The sequence below is a fragment of the Grampus griseus genome (assembly GCF_964374135.1).
Source record: "Grampus griseus genome assembly, chromosome: 21".
NCBI classification, from domain to species: Eukaryota; Metazoa; Chordata; class Mammalia; order Artiodactyla; family Delphinidae; genus Grampus; species Grampus griseus.
In genome coordinates this window covers 13,684,480-13,699,204 of record NC_139015.1, presented here as the reverse complement: position 1 = coordinate 13,699,204, position 14,725 = coordinate 13,684,480, and the positions used below count along the sequence as shown (strand labels likewise).

Here is a 14,725-nt window from a genome sequence, read left to right as displayed (position 1 = left end):
CCGGGAAGATCCCACATGCCAAAGAGTGGCTGGGCCCGTGAGCCGTGGCCGCTGAGCCTGTGCGTCCGGAGCCTGTGCTCCGCAACGGGAGAGGCCACAACAGTGAGAGGCCCGCGTACCGCAAAAAAATTAAAAAAATAAAAACAGAGAGAAAGAGGGAAGAGAATGGCCATGACATAGTTCTGTCATCATCATACTTTATTTTTCTCTCTTTTTCATTACTATGTTCTTAAATTAAGTCGTTGCTACCTTCTCCATCTTCTCCAGGCCCTATCATAGTAATTATAAACTGGTGGCAAAAAGAATAGAAATAGAAAGTATTAAATCTTTGAAGTGAACAATCCCTGTAACTGCAAATTGTCTATACCAGGTGCTACAGTATAATTATATCAGCAATGTTACAATTATATTTATATTTATGATTATAATACTTCTGCAATCTTGTATTGCAGAAAAAGGAAAAAATGGGAGAATATCCATTTTTCCTCTTAAAATGCTCTGTTTTTGTCTTATATCACAACTTTACAATTACCCATGAGTTTTAGACCCATGTGTTCCATTGCAGTGTCTCTCCAAATGTGAAGGGTAAATAGTTGCCACCAGGAAAAATGGCTAAACAAGTCTGCCTTTGGTTAAGTGGAATCTCACTCTGGCCCTGTCCTTTCCAATAGACCGTGAGTCCCCTAGAAGTTACACATCCACGCTGACCGATTTGGGGAGAAGTGTACCAAGGGAAAGAAGAGGAACTCCAGAAAAAGAGGTAGTCTTTTTAGTATCATTTGAGTCTTTTTCACCAATATACTTGATAAAGCACTTGCCAGCTGAAGTTACCTCCAAAACCAGTAAAGAACCCAGATTAAAAACACAAAAGTGATGGCAGAGAAACTAGAAACAGTTTTCCCTGGAGCCCGAGCAAAGGACTTGAAGCCAGCTGCATTCTGACCCTAGTGGCAGGTCTCCCCCAGTTGTAATCCAGTTTGACAGTGACTCTCTGAATCTTGACCTGACACCCATAAATTAAAGAGTCTTGAGCTGGGCCGCCCCTTGGAGGAAGAAGGTTTCCCCTGTACAAATTTCTGGCCCTGTGATGTAGGGGACAGCCCTAGGTCAGCCGTGCTGCCAATCAGTACAAATTCCATAGAAACAATTTTTGCTGGCCTGCTTTTGTTAGAGAGGATCCCTGAAAAAAAAAAAACACTGCCCCTGAGAACCACCCACCTACTGGTTCTTGTCCATGGTCCTGAGCCAGGGCTGGAGGTCTGGCTTGTACTTTCTTGGAGCCATGAAGGTTTGATAGAAACTGAAGGCTGGTCTTGGACTGGCAGGCACTCTAGAAAGTTCTCTACAGGTGTCTGACATAGTCCAGGGCCTGTGGACCCCCAAAGAAGTCAGAAATGATCCAGGTTGCCCAAAGTTCACCAGAGTCACAGGGAAAGAGAGTGAGGTGAGGGGATTATTGGAATCAGAGAGGAAGTAGCTACAGGTGGCCCAGGCAGATCTGTGGGCCCCGAAGCTTGAGTGTGGGCACGAGTCACATCGTATCATGACTCAAAGATGAGCAGCTGGTTTACTGTGTGCTGAAGAATTCCTGAACTCTCCAGGGAATATAAAGTGACCAGCCTATACTTTTGGCCACTAACGAGCCTCTCAGTGATAAGTGGGCTAATATTTCTTTGCTACTATGTCAATTAGTATTTAGTAAAAGGGGTAATGACTTCCCTCATGTCTTTTTCCAGTCCTTTTATTATGATTCAGAAGTTGTGTCAATACTTAGGACATACAGCAATTGACCTCCCATAATTATCCCAGGAAAAGCCAAAATTATACCTAGGACTGAATCCTCTGCAGGCATTTTAGTCCCCTTTTATGGCATTCTTTTACCTTAGTTCCTAAGATGAAATATGATATTCAATAGTTAGGGTGAATTAGTCATCTGTTACATTCCTGTTGTAGTTTAAATATCTAAATAAAGAACTAATTGATTTATTTATAAATTGCATAAATGATTTAAATTGTATATGTTTAATCATTCCTTGAGGTTTCATTTCTCTTTAATTCATGTGAAACTGCTTTTTTATAGGAAATCCATAATTTTAAGTTAGCGCTAACCATTTCCTTCATTTTCAGAAATTGCCTGCAAAAGCTGTTTACGATTTTAAGGCTCAGACATCCAAGTAAGTAAGATAAGTGTTCATTATATGATTTAAGTTGACTTTAAATACATTAATAATACTTTGAAAGACAAATATTGCACTGGGATGTGTTACAAATAAGACCTAATTCCCAATTCAGCAATCTACTCTAATTAAATGGTTCCTTCTGAATTGACTGGGATGTGGGTAATTTTATTTTCATTTTGAGTTTAGTTGAGAAACATTGAGTTTTAAATTACACCAAACACGTTAGAGCACAATGAGTTCAAAAGGATAGGAAAAAAAAAAACGAAATTAAGGATCGTTGTTTCTACAATTTTCATGTGGAGAGTGAAGTAAAAATAAATTGTTGGGGGAGTAACACTTAACTGGAGAATTTTATATCATTTATTTATCCAACTATATTAAGGATAGCTTGTGGTTAAAGACTAGAATTGTTTATGAAGATTCCTGCAGTAAAATCTCCATTTCTCAATACTCAGAGCTTAGAGACTCTGAGCACAGTTCTATCCTGTGGTCTTTTGATGTTGGTGTTTTCATACTCCTGTCTCGTAATTTTTTTACCTTTTTTTTTTTTTAGGAATTTGTTCATCAGGTGAGCATAGGGTTGGGGAAGGCTAGTACTAAGCACATAAGGAGGCTTAAATAGGAGTGAGTTTTCCAGCTCTGTTATGGCCCATGTCACAGACCTTACTTAAGAAACTTTGGTCTCCATTAGAATTCAAGATATTGGCATTAAATTATACCGTGCTGTTTAGCTGAATATATATACAATAACCAAAGCATTTATTCATAAAAATGCATATTATATGAATTAATAGTTAAAGAATCTATCTCTGACAGAAGACATAAAAAATAAAATCACTCAGAATTTGGGAATTAAATTAACTAAATAAGAAAATTCTCTTTAGAAGTGAAGATGTCAAATATGGCTTAAATCTGGGGTTAAAAAGAATCCTGAAGGGAAGCTTACAATTTTTTTTGATGAGATAAGTAACATCTGCTCTGTTTCTACTACACTATGGTCCTAGCTACTGTTCTTTGGATATGGTGTGATAATTTGTACAAGGCATGTCAGTTTTATAAAATAATGACATAAAACATGTAAATTTCATTTCTTCTTTGTGAAAATCGATCAAAAGTGTCCTTAGATGTATGAAGCCCTGAGAAATAACAGGGCATATAAAATATGCCCAGGGCTCACAGGCTTTTTGAGAAACCTTAATTAGAAACAGGCATTGAAAGAAAGATGAGGTACAGTGCAGAGGAGAGGTGTTTGTGGTGTTGACTCTGTCACTGGATTGCATTTGCTCCAAGTGCCCAGCCCCTCACCCTCCTCCAAGACCACATCCTCACTGTGAACGTCTGACGTTGGCAAAGGTTCAGGGAAACCCACTCTCCCACACGCTGCCCGTGGGAGTGTAAATGACACAGCTGTTCTGAAGGGCTGTTTGCACCATCCCACTTTCACAAAGGTCTTCCTCAACCAACGAAATCTAATTGTATTATAAGCCTCCAGAGAAGTGAACTGAACAATCACCCATGGAAACCATCCCATAATTTTAGTAAGAAAAAAAACTGTTTCCCCCATACCATCAATAAGTTTATCTGATTGCAGCTTAATCACATTCCTCTTGTTCTGTTCTCAGGAGATGTAAAGAGCGGTTGTCTGTCACCCCCAATGTAGTTATGTACCTGACACAAAAATCAAGGTTATGGATGACTCATGCAGCTTTAAAAAAAGGTTCACAGAGCTTCCCTGGTGGCGCAGTGGTTGAGAGTCCGCCTGCCAATGCAGGGGACATGGGCTCGTGCCCCCGGGAGGATCCCACATGCTGCGGAGCGGCTGGGCCCGTAAGCCATGGCCGCTGAGCCTGCGCGTCCGAAGCCTGTGCTCCGAAACGGGAGAGGCCACAACAGTGAGAGGCCCACGTACCTCAAAAAAAAAAAAAAAGGTTCACACACCCAGAGGGCACTGAAAGTTTCAGGAGGACCAGCCACATTTTTAAGTCATTTCAATCATTAGCTAGATGTGAGGGTTAGCAGACATTTGGTCCTATCCAAAATGTCCATGAACATATTTGGCTCATGCCAAATTGTTCTGGACAGGACCAAATATCAAGGACCTTTTCATGTGGACCAAATGTCTCATGGACATTTTGGGCAGGACAAAATGTCCTGCAAGAGATGTGAGTGCTTTTTGTGCCTAACATCTTACAAACAAGAGACAGATATCTCTGTTTCGAATAATTATCTGTTTTAAAAGCTGTTTTTCTTTACCTAACACAAGAAAGTTTAATTTTCAAAAAGACAACTAAGTAACTCACCAAACATAATGTCTCAACTGTTAAGGAGGAAAACGAGATAAAATGCTATTCCCAAAGGTTGTCAGTGGCCACTGTTCAAAGGTGGTAGGCGCTGGTTGGAGCAAACTGGTCAAAATGGGACTCTTAGAAAGAAATTCTAGTTCTGAGATGAGACGAACATAATTTTGAAAACTGGAGGGTGAGACCACTGTTTTTTCTAGATGACTTCAAAAATTTAAATACAAGTCTTTACACATAGAAATCTTTTCACACTTAAAAAAATGTAAATAAGAGACAACTAATTATTTTTCTTTTAAGCTAAGCTTCCTACTCTCATTTCCAGAAATAAAACATACCTGGTATAAATAAAACAGTTGGTTTGTAAACATTAAACATTTGGGGTTTTATTTTCTACATTAGGCACTTGCATAAAAGAGGGAAGTACTGTATTTGAATGTCAGGCCCTGTGAATCTTGTTTGCTTTTAGGGTTACTGAAAATTTAACACAGATTCAATGTGAAAGTTTTAGCACTTCTAAATGTGTAATAATTCTTTTTACTATGCAACTTTTTTTCAATTAATTCTTTTAATCAACACAAAATATTCGACATCTGATATAAACCTCTCTCCATTATGTACTCTGCACACATAAATGATCCAACTCAAGATTCTGAACAAAGCAACGCAGAAGATTTGGGAGTGGGAAGGCAGATGTGTGTGAAAATGGGGCTCTTGGCAAAAGATCTGAAATAAGTACCCTCCAATGAGACATAATTGTGGAGGCAAAATAACACAGAGACACAATTACCTGGGGGATAAAGCCATAAAAACCTGAAGCAGTGAGGGTGAGAATTTAGGCGTGAATTATTTATGATGACTAATGTCTTTATAACTTAAAATTAAATACTCCAATTTACGTACTGTCTCCTTAGAAACAGCCCAAATGGAAAAGCATAGTTAGTTTCTTGAAAATATTTTTCTATTTAAAAAACAAAAGATATAAAGGCGGTTACAAGCCATCTGTGCATGTCTTTGCACTTGAAACACGTTTATCTTTGTGACTATAGTTAATAATACTGTACTGTATCTAAGAGAGTACATCTGAAAGGTTGTCATCAGAAGAAAAAAAACATTGTAACATATGTGGTGACCAGCTGTTAGCTCAACTTATGGTGGTGGTCATTTTGCAATATATACAAATACTGAATCATTATGTTGTACACCTGAAACTAATATAATGTTACAGGTCAATTATACTCCACTTTTTAAAAATGTTTATCTTTGTGCCTCACTGAAAAATCAAAGTATAAAATCTTTTCTGTTTCACAAAATAAATTCATTATCAAGATATTCTACTTAAATGCCTGTCAAGCAGCTTCAAGGATCCACAAATAAAATTTTTTCTCATGTTGGCACTTCTGTGCTAAGGCTAAATGATACTGGTTTCCTTATTGTAAGCTTTAACATATCAGAAGGAGACAGAAAGAGAGAGAAGTAAGTAACCAACTAGCTTCAGGACAAGTAAAAATCGCTGCGGAATGAATCCAGCCTTATGGCAAGCTTCCGGACTCCTCTACTCTAAACCAATGACTAGACAGCAAGTCTGTCCCCACCTTTAAATTTCATATTAATCTGCCTGTGATTTAAATCAGATGTGATGTTTACATTTGTTCTTTTTGAAATCATTTCTAAAGTTACAATGTTTCAAAGGAATTCTAAAAATTTTCAAGGAAAATCCTCATCTAACTGGACTCAACAGATTTTTTTCAATATTGGAAGTATATTTCCCAGCCACATACAGATCTAGCGAGAATCTTGATGTTAAGAATAATCGCCATACATCCGGAAAAAAAAAAACCATTCAAATGTATCTCTTCTAGGGAGCTGTCATTTAAGAAAGGAGATACTGTCTACATCCTCAGGAGAATTGATCAAAACTGGTATGAGGGAGAGCACCACGGGAGAGTGGGCATTTTCCCAATCTCATACGTGGAGGTAAGTCCCTTCCCCTTCCTCCTTACGTGGTTGCTGTTTCCAGGATTACCACAGGTCAAGCATAAGTAACTGTTCTCCTTCATAGAAACTCACACCTCCTGAAAAAGCACAGCCTGCCAGACCGCCTCCCCCTGCCCAGCCTGGAGAAATCGGAGAAGCTGTAGCCAAATACAATTTCAGCGCTGACACAAATGTGGAGCTATCGCTGAGAAAGGTAACCTGCTTTCTTCACTGGTGCATTTGAAAGGCTGTATATTTTCACAACTAAGTTAGGTCATCTTTTTCCTTAGACATTTTTGTGTCTCCCTCATTTTCCGCAAAGAACTCCATCAGGCTGCCCTGAGTCACTGTTACCTGCCACTCCTATGTCCTTCCAGATGAGGTGCCTGTGGGATGCAAAGCTTCTCAGAGAGACTTTCCCTCTGTGGTTTAGCCTGGGAGGCTCCAAATTGTCTCCAAGGGGTGCCTCGGGCTAAATATCAGGAGCTGTACATGTGGAAACATCAAAAGAAAATAGCAGTTTAATACAGTTCAAAATCGTGTTCTTCTGCTGCGCCTTACTATTCAAAAATTATATCAAATTCAAAATTTAAACTGGGTCTTGTGGCATTGGCTTGATCCTGCAGCCAGCAGGAATAGTGACTGTAGAAAGTTCTATCATTGCAAAAGCCAGGGGGTTCATAAAAAATATTATTGGGCTTCCCTAGTGGCGCAGTGGTTGAGAGTCCGCCTGCCGATGCAGGGGACACGGGTTCGTGCCCGGTCCGGGAAGATCCCACATGCCGCGGAGCGGCTGGGCCCGTGAGCCATGGCCACTGAGCCTGCGCGTCCGGAGCCTGTGCTCCGCAACAGGAGAGGCCACAACAGTGAGAGGCCCGCGTACCGAAAAAAAATATATATATATATATTATTGACCGCTATGGCATGGCCACCCACCAATCAGAATGGATGCTGGTGCTACACCATCTTGATGCAGACCGGGTGGATGTCAGCCCTGGCCACAGCTATGCATAATCTAGGATGCTAGCTTTGCCCTGTCCTGTTAGCCTCACTCTTTGTTACAACTCAGAACATGTAGATAAAGAAGAAGAACATTGTGCTATCTAACTTCATCCCTTCCAGGGGTTGACTTCTAGAACTCATTTCAGATACACCATCACAGCAAGCTATAGTGCACTTTCTGAAGCTCTTCCTACATAAGGTCATTCCCTTGAATCTGTCAGTGATCAGATGATGGTACTGTCATCGACACATTGCAGGTTAAACTACTGTGCTTTTTGAAATAACTTACACATGTCATTTCCCACAGTACCAATATGAACATGTATAAGGCCAAATATCCTTAGGAAAGATTCTAATGTTGTGAATGGATGATTAAACCGCATATATGTTGATAAGCCATAATTTGGGAGTAAGCTCTGAGGCTTTAGTTGCATTCTCATAACGAAAACAAAACACTGGAAGTATAAGGCTTTCCCAGATGGAAAACTATTGTTTATTAGAAAACATTGACAATTATAATTTTTATGTTATCACATCTCTATTTCTAATGCATTTTCCTAATATTCATTACAGGGAGATAGAATTATTCTTCTTAAAAGAGTTGATCAAAACTGGTATGAAGGTAAAATTCCAGGAACCAACAGACAAGGCATCTTCCCTGTTTCCTATGTAGAAGTCATCAAGAAGAATACAACCAAAGGTGCTGAGGATTACCCTGACCCTCCAATACCCCACAGCTATTCTAGTGATAGAATCCACAGCTTAAGTTCAAATAAGGTAAGAAAACATTCTAGCATATTAAGTATAATATTTGGGAGCTCAGAGTAACATACTCGGTACATGATTTTAGGACATTAGATTACAACATCATATCTATGGCAAAGCAAAAGATTTACATGTTATGTTTCTAAGTGCCAGGTCAAATCAATATAATTTAATTTTTCCTATGGGTGCTGGCATAAAGGTTTAAGCTACATAAAGGGAAACTACATAAAGAATCTACTATCTTAAGAGAAGCATTTTCTTTTAAAGGGCTAAGGCTAGGCATTTTATTTATTCTACTTTTCTTTGAAGACTGGGTTGCTGAGCAATTACTCTCAATCCTTTATCATTGGATAATGGAACAGTCTGGTACTTTCCAATTTTGTTTGATTGGTTATAAAATTTTCCAGAATCTTCTTTAGTACATTTACTTCACTAGCAGAGCTCAGCATTTAGAGCAACATCCTTCCTTCAGTAGTTCCTACTGCTAGTAAGAAAAGAATCTTCATCCATATCTTTGTCTTATCCACCATTCAGTCATCTTAAAAGAACTACCAGATAAATTTCAAAGCGACTGTACTTTCAAATAATAGTTTATAAGAAAGAATAAGTGTGTATCTACAAAGGCTTATTTAAAATATAAGAAATTCTTACATGATGTCATAATATTGGCAATGTAATATTTTAGATCACAATGTTTTAATCTTTGCTGAGAATATGATTTAAACGTATTTTCAGTTACCTAAGTTTTCTCCTAGAATACCAGATTTTACATTTTATAAATTGAGAAATGTACAAATTTCACTAATAACTAATTATTGTTTTATTCTCACTGCTGGGGAAAAATACGTTGAAAAGCTTACTTTCATAAATTTTGAAAAATATTTAATGGTTTTACCAACTGGTAATGTATACTATGATGTCACTGGCTAAGTGAAGGGAACTTCTCAGTAGTTTTGAACTGAATCATTTTCAGAAAAAGAACTGTAATGTACTTTTAAACCATGATACCCAAAATATACTAAACGTTAAATATCCTATTTTCTGACTGATATTTATAAATAGAGGAGGGAATTCATTGTGATTTATGAATCACTCTTGGACATACTCAAATCACATTTCTTGACATACTATCTTTATTTTAGGAGGGACTCAAATGTAAGTTGATGTTATTTCTGATATTTCTGCCTTTAATATAGTAGAATCCAATTCTAATGCTTTTGGAAGAAAAGATAATTATATGATGTTTGTATTATAGGTATATTTTTGTGATATAGGTATCTCGGGATACTTAATTTAACTTTCAGTAGAAGCAAGTCCACGGTAAGGCTAAGCACTTTGAACCCATTAACATGTATATTCGTGACTGTGGCGGTCATGGAGCTGGAGTAGTAGTAGCAGCAGGTAGTAATGGGATAGCAGTAGCCATGACGATAATGGAATTTAAAGACCTTTCCTCCTCAGCCACATAATGTTCCTAGCACTAAAGGTGCTATGTAGCCTTTAGTCTTGAATCTTCTGTAAGGATGCTCACAAATGTTTTGTGACATTTAATCTCATTTATCCCACCCCATGGTGACACGGCATCACATTTCTGTTTTTAAAAACTCTAAATAAATTCTATTAAAGCCCCATTCCTATCATAGGACAGAAGTCAAAAGTTAAGTGGAGAGTGCACTGTGCACTGATCCATACTAAGGCCCAAGGACCAAGAGTACTGAGTGCACCAGTGACGTGTCAGCCTAAACAGTCAACCAGCAAGTGCAGTCTTTCTTGAAGATTTTTTCTTTCCAAACCCAAATCATCGACCTGGAAAGAACCAAAGTAAAATGTCTTCCACCAGCCTCTCTCAAGGCCTTCATATGTGTAGCATATAGCATTCTTCCTAGTCCAAAAACAATACATAAATGTATTAGAATGTTTCTAGGCAACACTTCTAGAACAACTTTTAATGAATTTACATAAAAAATTCTGTTTTGTTCAATGTATCCAAAATATAGTGATAATATTGATATACAGAAGTATTTTTTTACTTCAGGAGATTAAGCTTCATAAATTAGACCTCCACTAGATTATATAAAATGTCCAGCTTTTGAAAAAAAGAATGGAAGTCCTAGCAGAAGTTTATTCCTGTTCGCATCATATGCTCCCTTTCTATGTCAACAGTTACTTTGGATTTTTTAAAACTTTGAAATAGCAGTTATGTAAGTTCAGTCTCGTTTTGATCATGGGTTTCTGTTCTTAAAAAATATCTCTCAGAACTTATTCATTTAGAAATGTGTTAACATATAATGATGTAAAAATATTTTATGCCGTATGTTATAATCACCTCACAAACCCAAGTGAGAAAATGATGAAGGTTCAAAAGATTTGGCACAGGAAGAAAGAACACTAAACAGATTCTGGGAATAAAAAAGGCTTCACTATTGGTTTTCATTCTACATTAACATTATTTCAGAGTCATTTACATTTAATCAATATCTGGAAACCTGCTTTGAAAGAAGTAGTCTAGTAAATTAAATCTCTAAAGATTTTGCTGTCTGTTCTTATAATCTCTATGACAGCTTTATCGTGTCATTTGACATTTAATAGACCTTTTCCAAATACTAGTATAAAGTATTCAGATAAATCTTTAATTAACATACTAATTATTTTATGTATTTAAATTCAAAAACTATAAGCAAATATAGACCATAGCATAAAATATTTTTTATATTCACCATCATACCTTTCTGCATTTCTCTGTCTCTGTGTTTTAATGCATTATTATTATTTTCATGTTTTTTTAACTTCATATATCCTGCTCGTTTCTAAGTTGGCTTCCAGCGAACCAGTCCCCCCTCCCTTGCACAAAGCTTCATGTGGCCCAGATAAAGGAGCTCTCCAGGGAATCACCCCGGGGTGGCTGTCCCTGACAGCCAAGTGTCCACTGGTAAAGCCTTTGGCCCCAACACTACCTCCTTTTCTGGACAACTTCTTGGACGAATTAGAGAAGCTTGGTGCTTTAGTTTTACCTGCTGACCAAGCCAAACCAAATACCCCAGAGGAGACCACCCTTGAAATTAAGGAGGACCCCTCTGTTGTCCTCCCATTGCCGCCAGCGTCTGCACCTGCCAAGCCACCCTCCTCGCTGCTACCTCTCCCCCGCCTGGGTGCGACCTCAGCTGCAGCCCAGCCCCCTGGGGCAGCGCCACTTCAGGATTCCAGAAAGACACCTCAAAACCATTTTGCAGATCTGACAATGAGGAAGGGTTCTGCAGGCCCTGAAAAAGTACCTGAGGTCCTAGGTGATAAGTTCGTGACCTCTGCACACGCTAGTGTGGGTCCCTTGCCCCAAACCCTCCCCGTCATTGGAGAAGAAGATGAGGAAATCTATGAGGGGGTCTTGGCAGGTATCCGAAGAGGGCCAGAATCTCAAGAACCAGATGCCTTGTGGTGTGGCCACGATGGCACAGAGGTGACACCACTCCTGCACATAGAGGAGGAAGAAGAGAGGGAAGCTGACCGCTTAAAATTTCCAATAGCAATGCCCACAGACCCTAGGAGTCCTAAGGAAGACAGCGATGCAGCAAAACCCAGTGAAGAGGTACTCTAATTTTGCCTAATTCCTGAAGAACTAACCAGTCTTACTACGGTTAGCTAGTACAGTTAACCATATTAATAAACATCAATTTTGACACTGTCTTGGAAGGTTTCGATGCAAGAAACACAGCACTATATGAGGTAGGGATGGAGGGATGGATAGAAACACACCAAATTTTAACAAGATGATGTAAATATGTGATATTATTACATTATTTATTTATTACTATAAATCCATATTTAAAGATTTTTGTAATTTAAAGTCTTTCTAATTTTAATATTCATAATAATAGCTAATAGTTGAGCTCTTACTGAGTGTCAGGCAGCTTTCTAAGAATGCTACATCTTTACTTTTCAAAGCTCAGTGGGGTGGGTTATATTATTATTCCCACTTTCGGGATGAGGAAATTGCTACACAGAGAGATTAGTTCACCTCCAGGGTGAGAAAACTATACACCATATCTTTGTAGCAGTAGCAGTTTGAAAAAGAAGGGAAGAAAGAAAGAGAAAGAGAAAGAAAAGAAAACAAAAAAGAAAAATATACTGCAGTTCCCTTTCCACTCTTTCTGAAGAGGTAACTGCTTTAAGTTGGTGACGACCTAAGAGTTGAGTCCTACATATTCACCTTACAAACAAGGAACCCTGGGCAATAATTTTAATCAGTTAAGAGGGAAATGCTCTAAATCTTTAGCTTGTAAGCTTCTCTCTTTCAAAAAAGACAAAAACAAAACTTGATGTCTCAAATATTTAATCTGTGAATTAAAAAGCAAATATGATTACTGGCAAATATTGAAATTATGGAACAAAATTCATGATTCATATTATGCCACTAAGCAAGTCACTTTCCCCCATGGCTCCTCTATTTAGAAATCTTTAAAAATGAAAATCAGTTTTAAAACCCCATAATTTCCAATTAAGATCTTACCAATAACAAATGTAGAGGCATTTGGTCTATATGGGGTATTCTTGGGATTAAATCATGGTGAGTGCCCATTAGGCCACCAGACACCCACAAAACCCTGAGTCTTGGCCGTTCCCTAACCAGGTGAGAAAATGTCATCTGGACAAAGAAGGGAGCCATGTCTGCATTCGTATAAAATAAACACACTGCTTAGTAATAGAGATCATTCATTCATTGCAGTAAGTCAAACAGATTTCTAAGTCAATTACTTAAATAACTAATTTCCCCTTCAATTTAATCAAGTTTAAGATGTGGTTAGACATGTGGCTTGGTTCCCAGGAACTGCTACTGCTGGCTGCAGGCAGCACCCACAGCGTGGTGCTCAGGGGGTGAGTTTCACAGCCAGTTCCCACCATGCACGCACACGCACAGACAGAGGTCGTAACTTCCCTAGCTTTGCAGCAAACTGACTATAAATTATGATCTACTTCACAAGCAAGTTACAAAGAGTCATTGCAGGGTTTTATGCTTTCTTCCTCAGTGTTTAGAAGGACCCATCCCACAAATTACGTTATACAACTGTAGATTATGGGGGTTCTTATCTCCAGCCGCTCATATCAGAAAAAAGTGAAACTGATCATAGCCACTGGGAATTTTGAATCAAATGCAGAAGAAACAGTTAGTGCTTTCAAAGGAAGAATTTGTCATAAATGTCACACGCCCCAGGGTATCTGGTAACTTTAAAATTATTTAGCTGTGGGGGGTATTCTCTAAAAAGCATGTGACCTCATGCTGGACACAAGCATAATTGCACCTTGTCTTTCCTCAATATTTAAGCCATCTTCACTTTCTTCGGGAGATAGAACATCTACATCCTTTCCCAGCTGTCTGCTTTCCTCCCTTCCCTCTCATTCCTCCTTGGCCACTGCCTCTGACCTGGTCCCCACACTTTCTCAGCCTACCCAGCCCTACTCATCTCCGCTCCTCCCTAAATACTCTTATCAACAGGAGATAAGCTCACCAAAATTAAAGGTAACTGCATCTTGAGTGTGGTTTATTGCATGTCTTTCAATGAACTTAATTAATTAGATGTGCGTCTTTAGGTTGGTGCCATCTCACAAGATCTAAAAAGCCATTCGATATTGGTTGCTAACTTTTAACATCATTAGCATGGCCTCTGTCCAAAAATTTGAAAGATATATTTGCATAGCAGCTAGACTTAGATTGAGGAGAAGAACAAACTAAACTTCATACAAGAATAAAAAGCGATTATTAGATTTTTTTTTTTTAAGTTGAGGGTCAGCAGGAGAACCATCCCATTCAAAGGGGTCAGCTTTGTGCCTGTCACTCTCTGTCACTTCTTAGTGGGCTCATTGCCTCCCAAGTTCCCCAACCAATCAGCAGGTTCAGAAGAGCCTAAGGGCTGGATGATCTTTGGCACTGTCTTGAGCGTTGTTCTTCCACAAAATTGAAGTAAATTAATGAGGATGTGGAAAGGAGGCTTCTTTTGTAGCAGTTAACAAAGATCCATCTCTGAGACTTGTTGGCTGGCTGGCAGCTTTGCTGGTATTTAACTCCCTCTTAGGATACCATGATAAAAGATTTTTAACAAAGTTAATGACTGGCCTTGGAAAGAGATGCAGTGACAACCACAGCATGAAATTAATCCATCTCAGAAAAGTTTTACTTCTATGTCCAGAATGATCCTGAAACCTTTTCCTTTAGACAAAAGGACTTCAAATAATGACTCAACCTCACACTCAATCTTCTCCACCTGAAATGAGAGCCTCTGCACATAAGTCAAAAAACAATACAAAACGAAGGCTCTGGTAGAGTCATGTTTTTGAACTAGGAAGCACCAACACCTGAGAAATGCCATTTATGCAATCTTCCAAACCCCCATCACCAAATCTATCCACTGAAATAGTCCATCTACGTGAATTTTATCTTACGTAGGAAAGGAATCTTTGAAAAAAATGTAGTATATTTTAAAGACATATTGCTCTTTGCCCTTTGAGGTTTTT

General features: G+C 38.5%; 2 protein-coding genes across 4 annotated transcripts in view; both read left to right on the top strand.

Moving 5' to 3' along the window:
* Nucleotides 1-14,725, top strand: part of SORBS2 (sorbin and SH3 domain containing 2) — a gene marked incomplete at its 5' end in the record, with an annotated part of 206,853 nt that overhangs the window by 174,677 nt on the left and 17,451 nt on the right. For all 3 annotated transcript variants that reach the window (XM_082680301.1, XM_082680299.1, XM_082680300.1), the window contains 5 exons: nucleotides 672-760; nucleotides 2,128-2,174; nucleotides 6,340-6,454; nucleotides 6,540-6,668; nucleotides 8,030-8,233. In XM_082680301.1, coding sequence (XP_082536427.1) covers nucleotides 672-760; nucleotides 2,128-2,174; nucleotides 6,340-6,454; nucleotides 6,540-6,668; nucleotides 8,030-8,233 — 584 coding nt within the window. The remainder of the gene's footprint in view (nucleotides 1-671; nucleotides 761-2,127; nucleotides 2,175-6,339; nucleotides 6,455-6,539; nucleotides 6,669-8,029; nucleotides 8,234-14,725) is intronic.
* Nucleotides 9,571-14,173, top strand: LOC309838851 (uncharacterized protein; the record flags this gene model as incomplete). Its single annotated transcript, XM_082680242.1, has 4 exons — nucleotides 9,571-9,639; nucleotides 11,034-11,804; nucleotides 13,539-13,733; nucleotides 13,994-14,173. 4 exons carry the CDS (start codon nucleotides 9,571-9,573, stop codon nucleotides 14,171-14,173), a joined length of 1,215 nt encoding a protein of 404 aa, XP_082536368.1.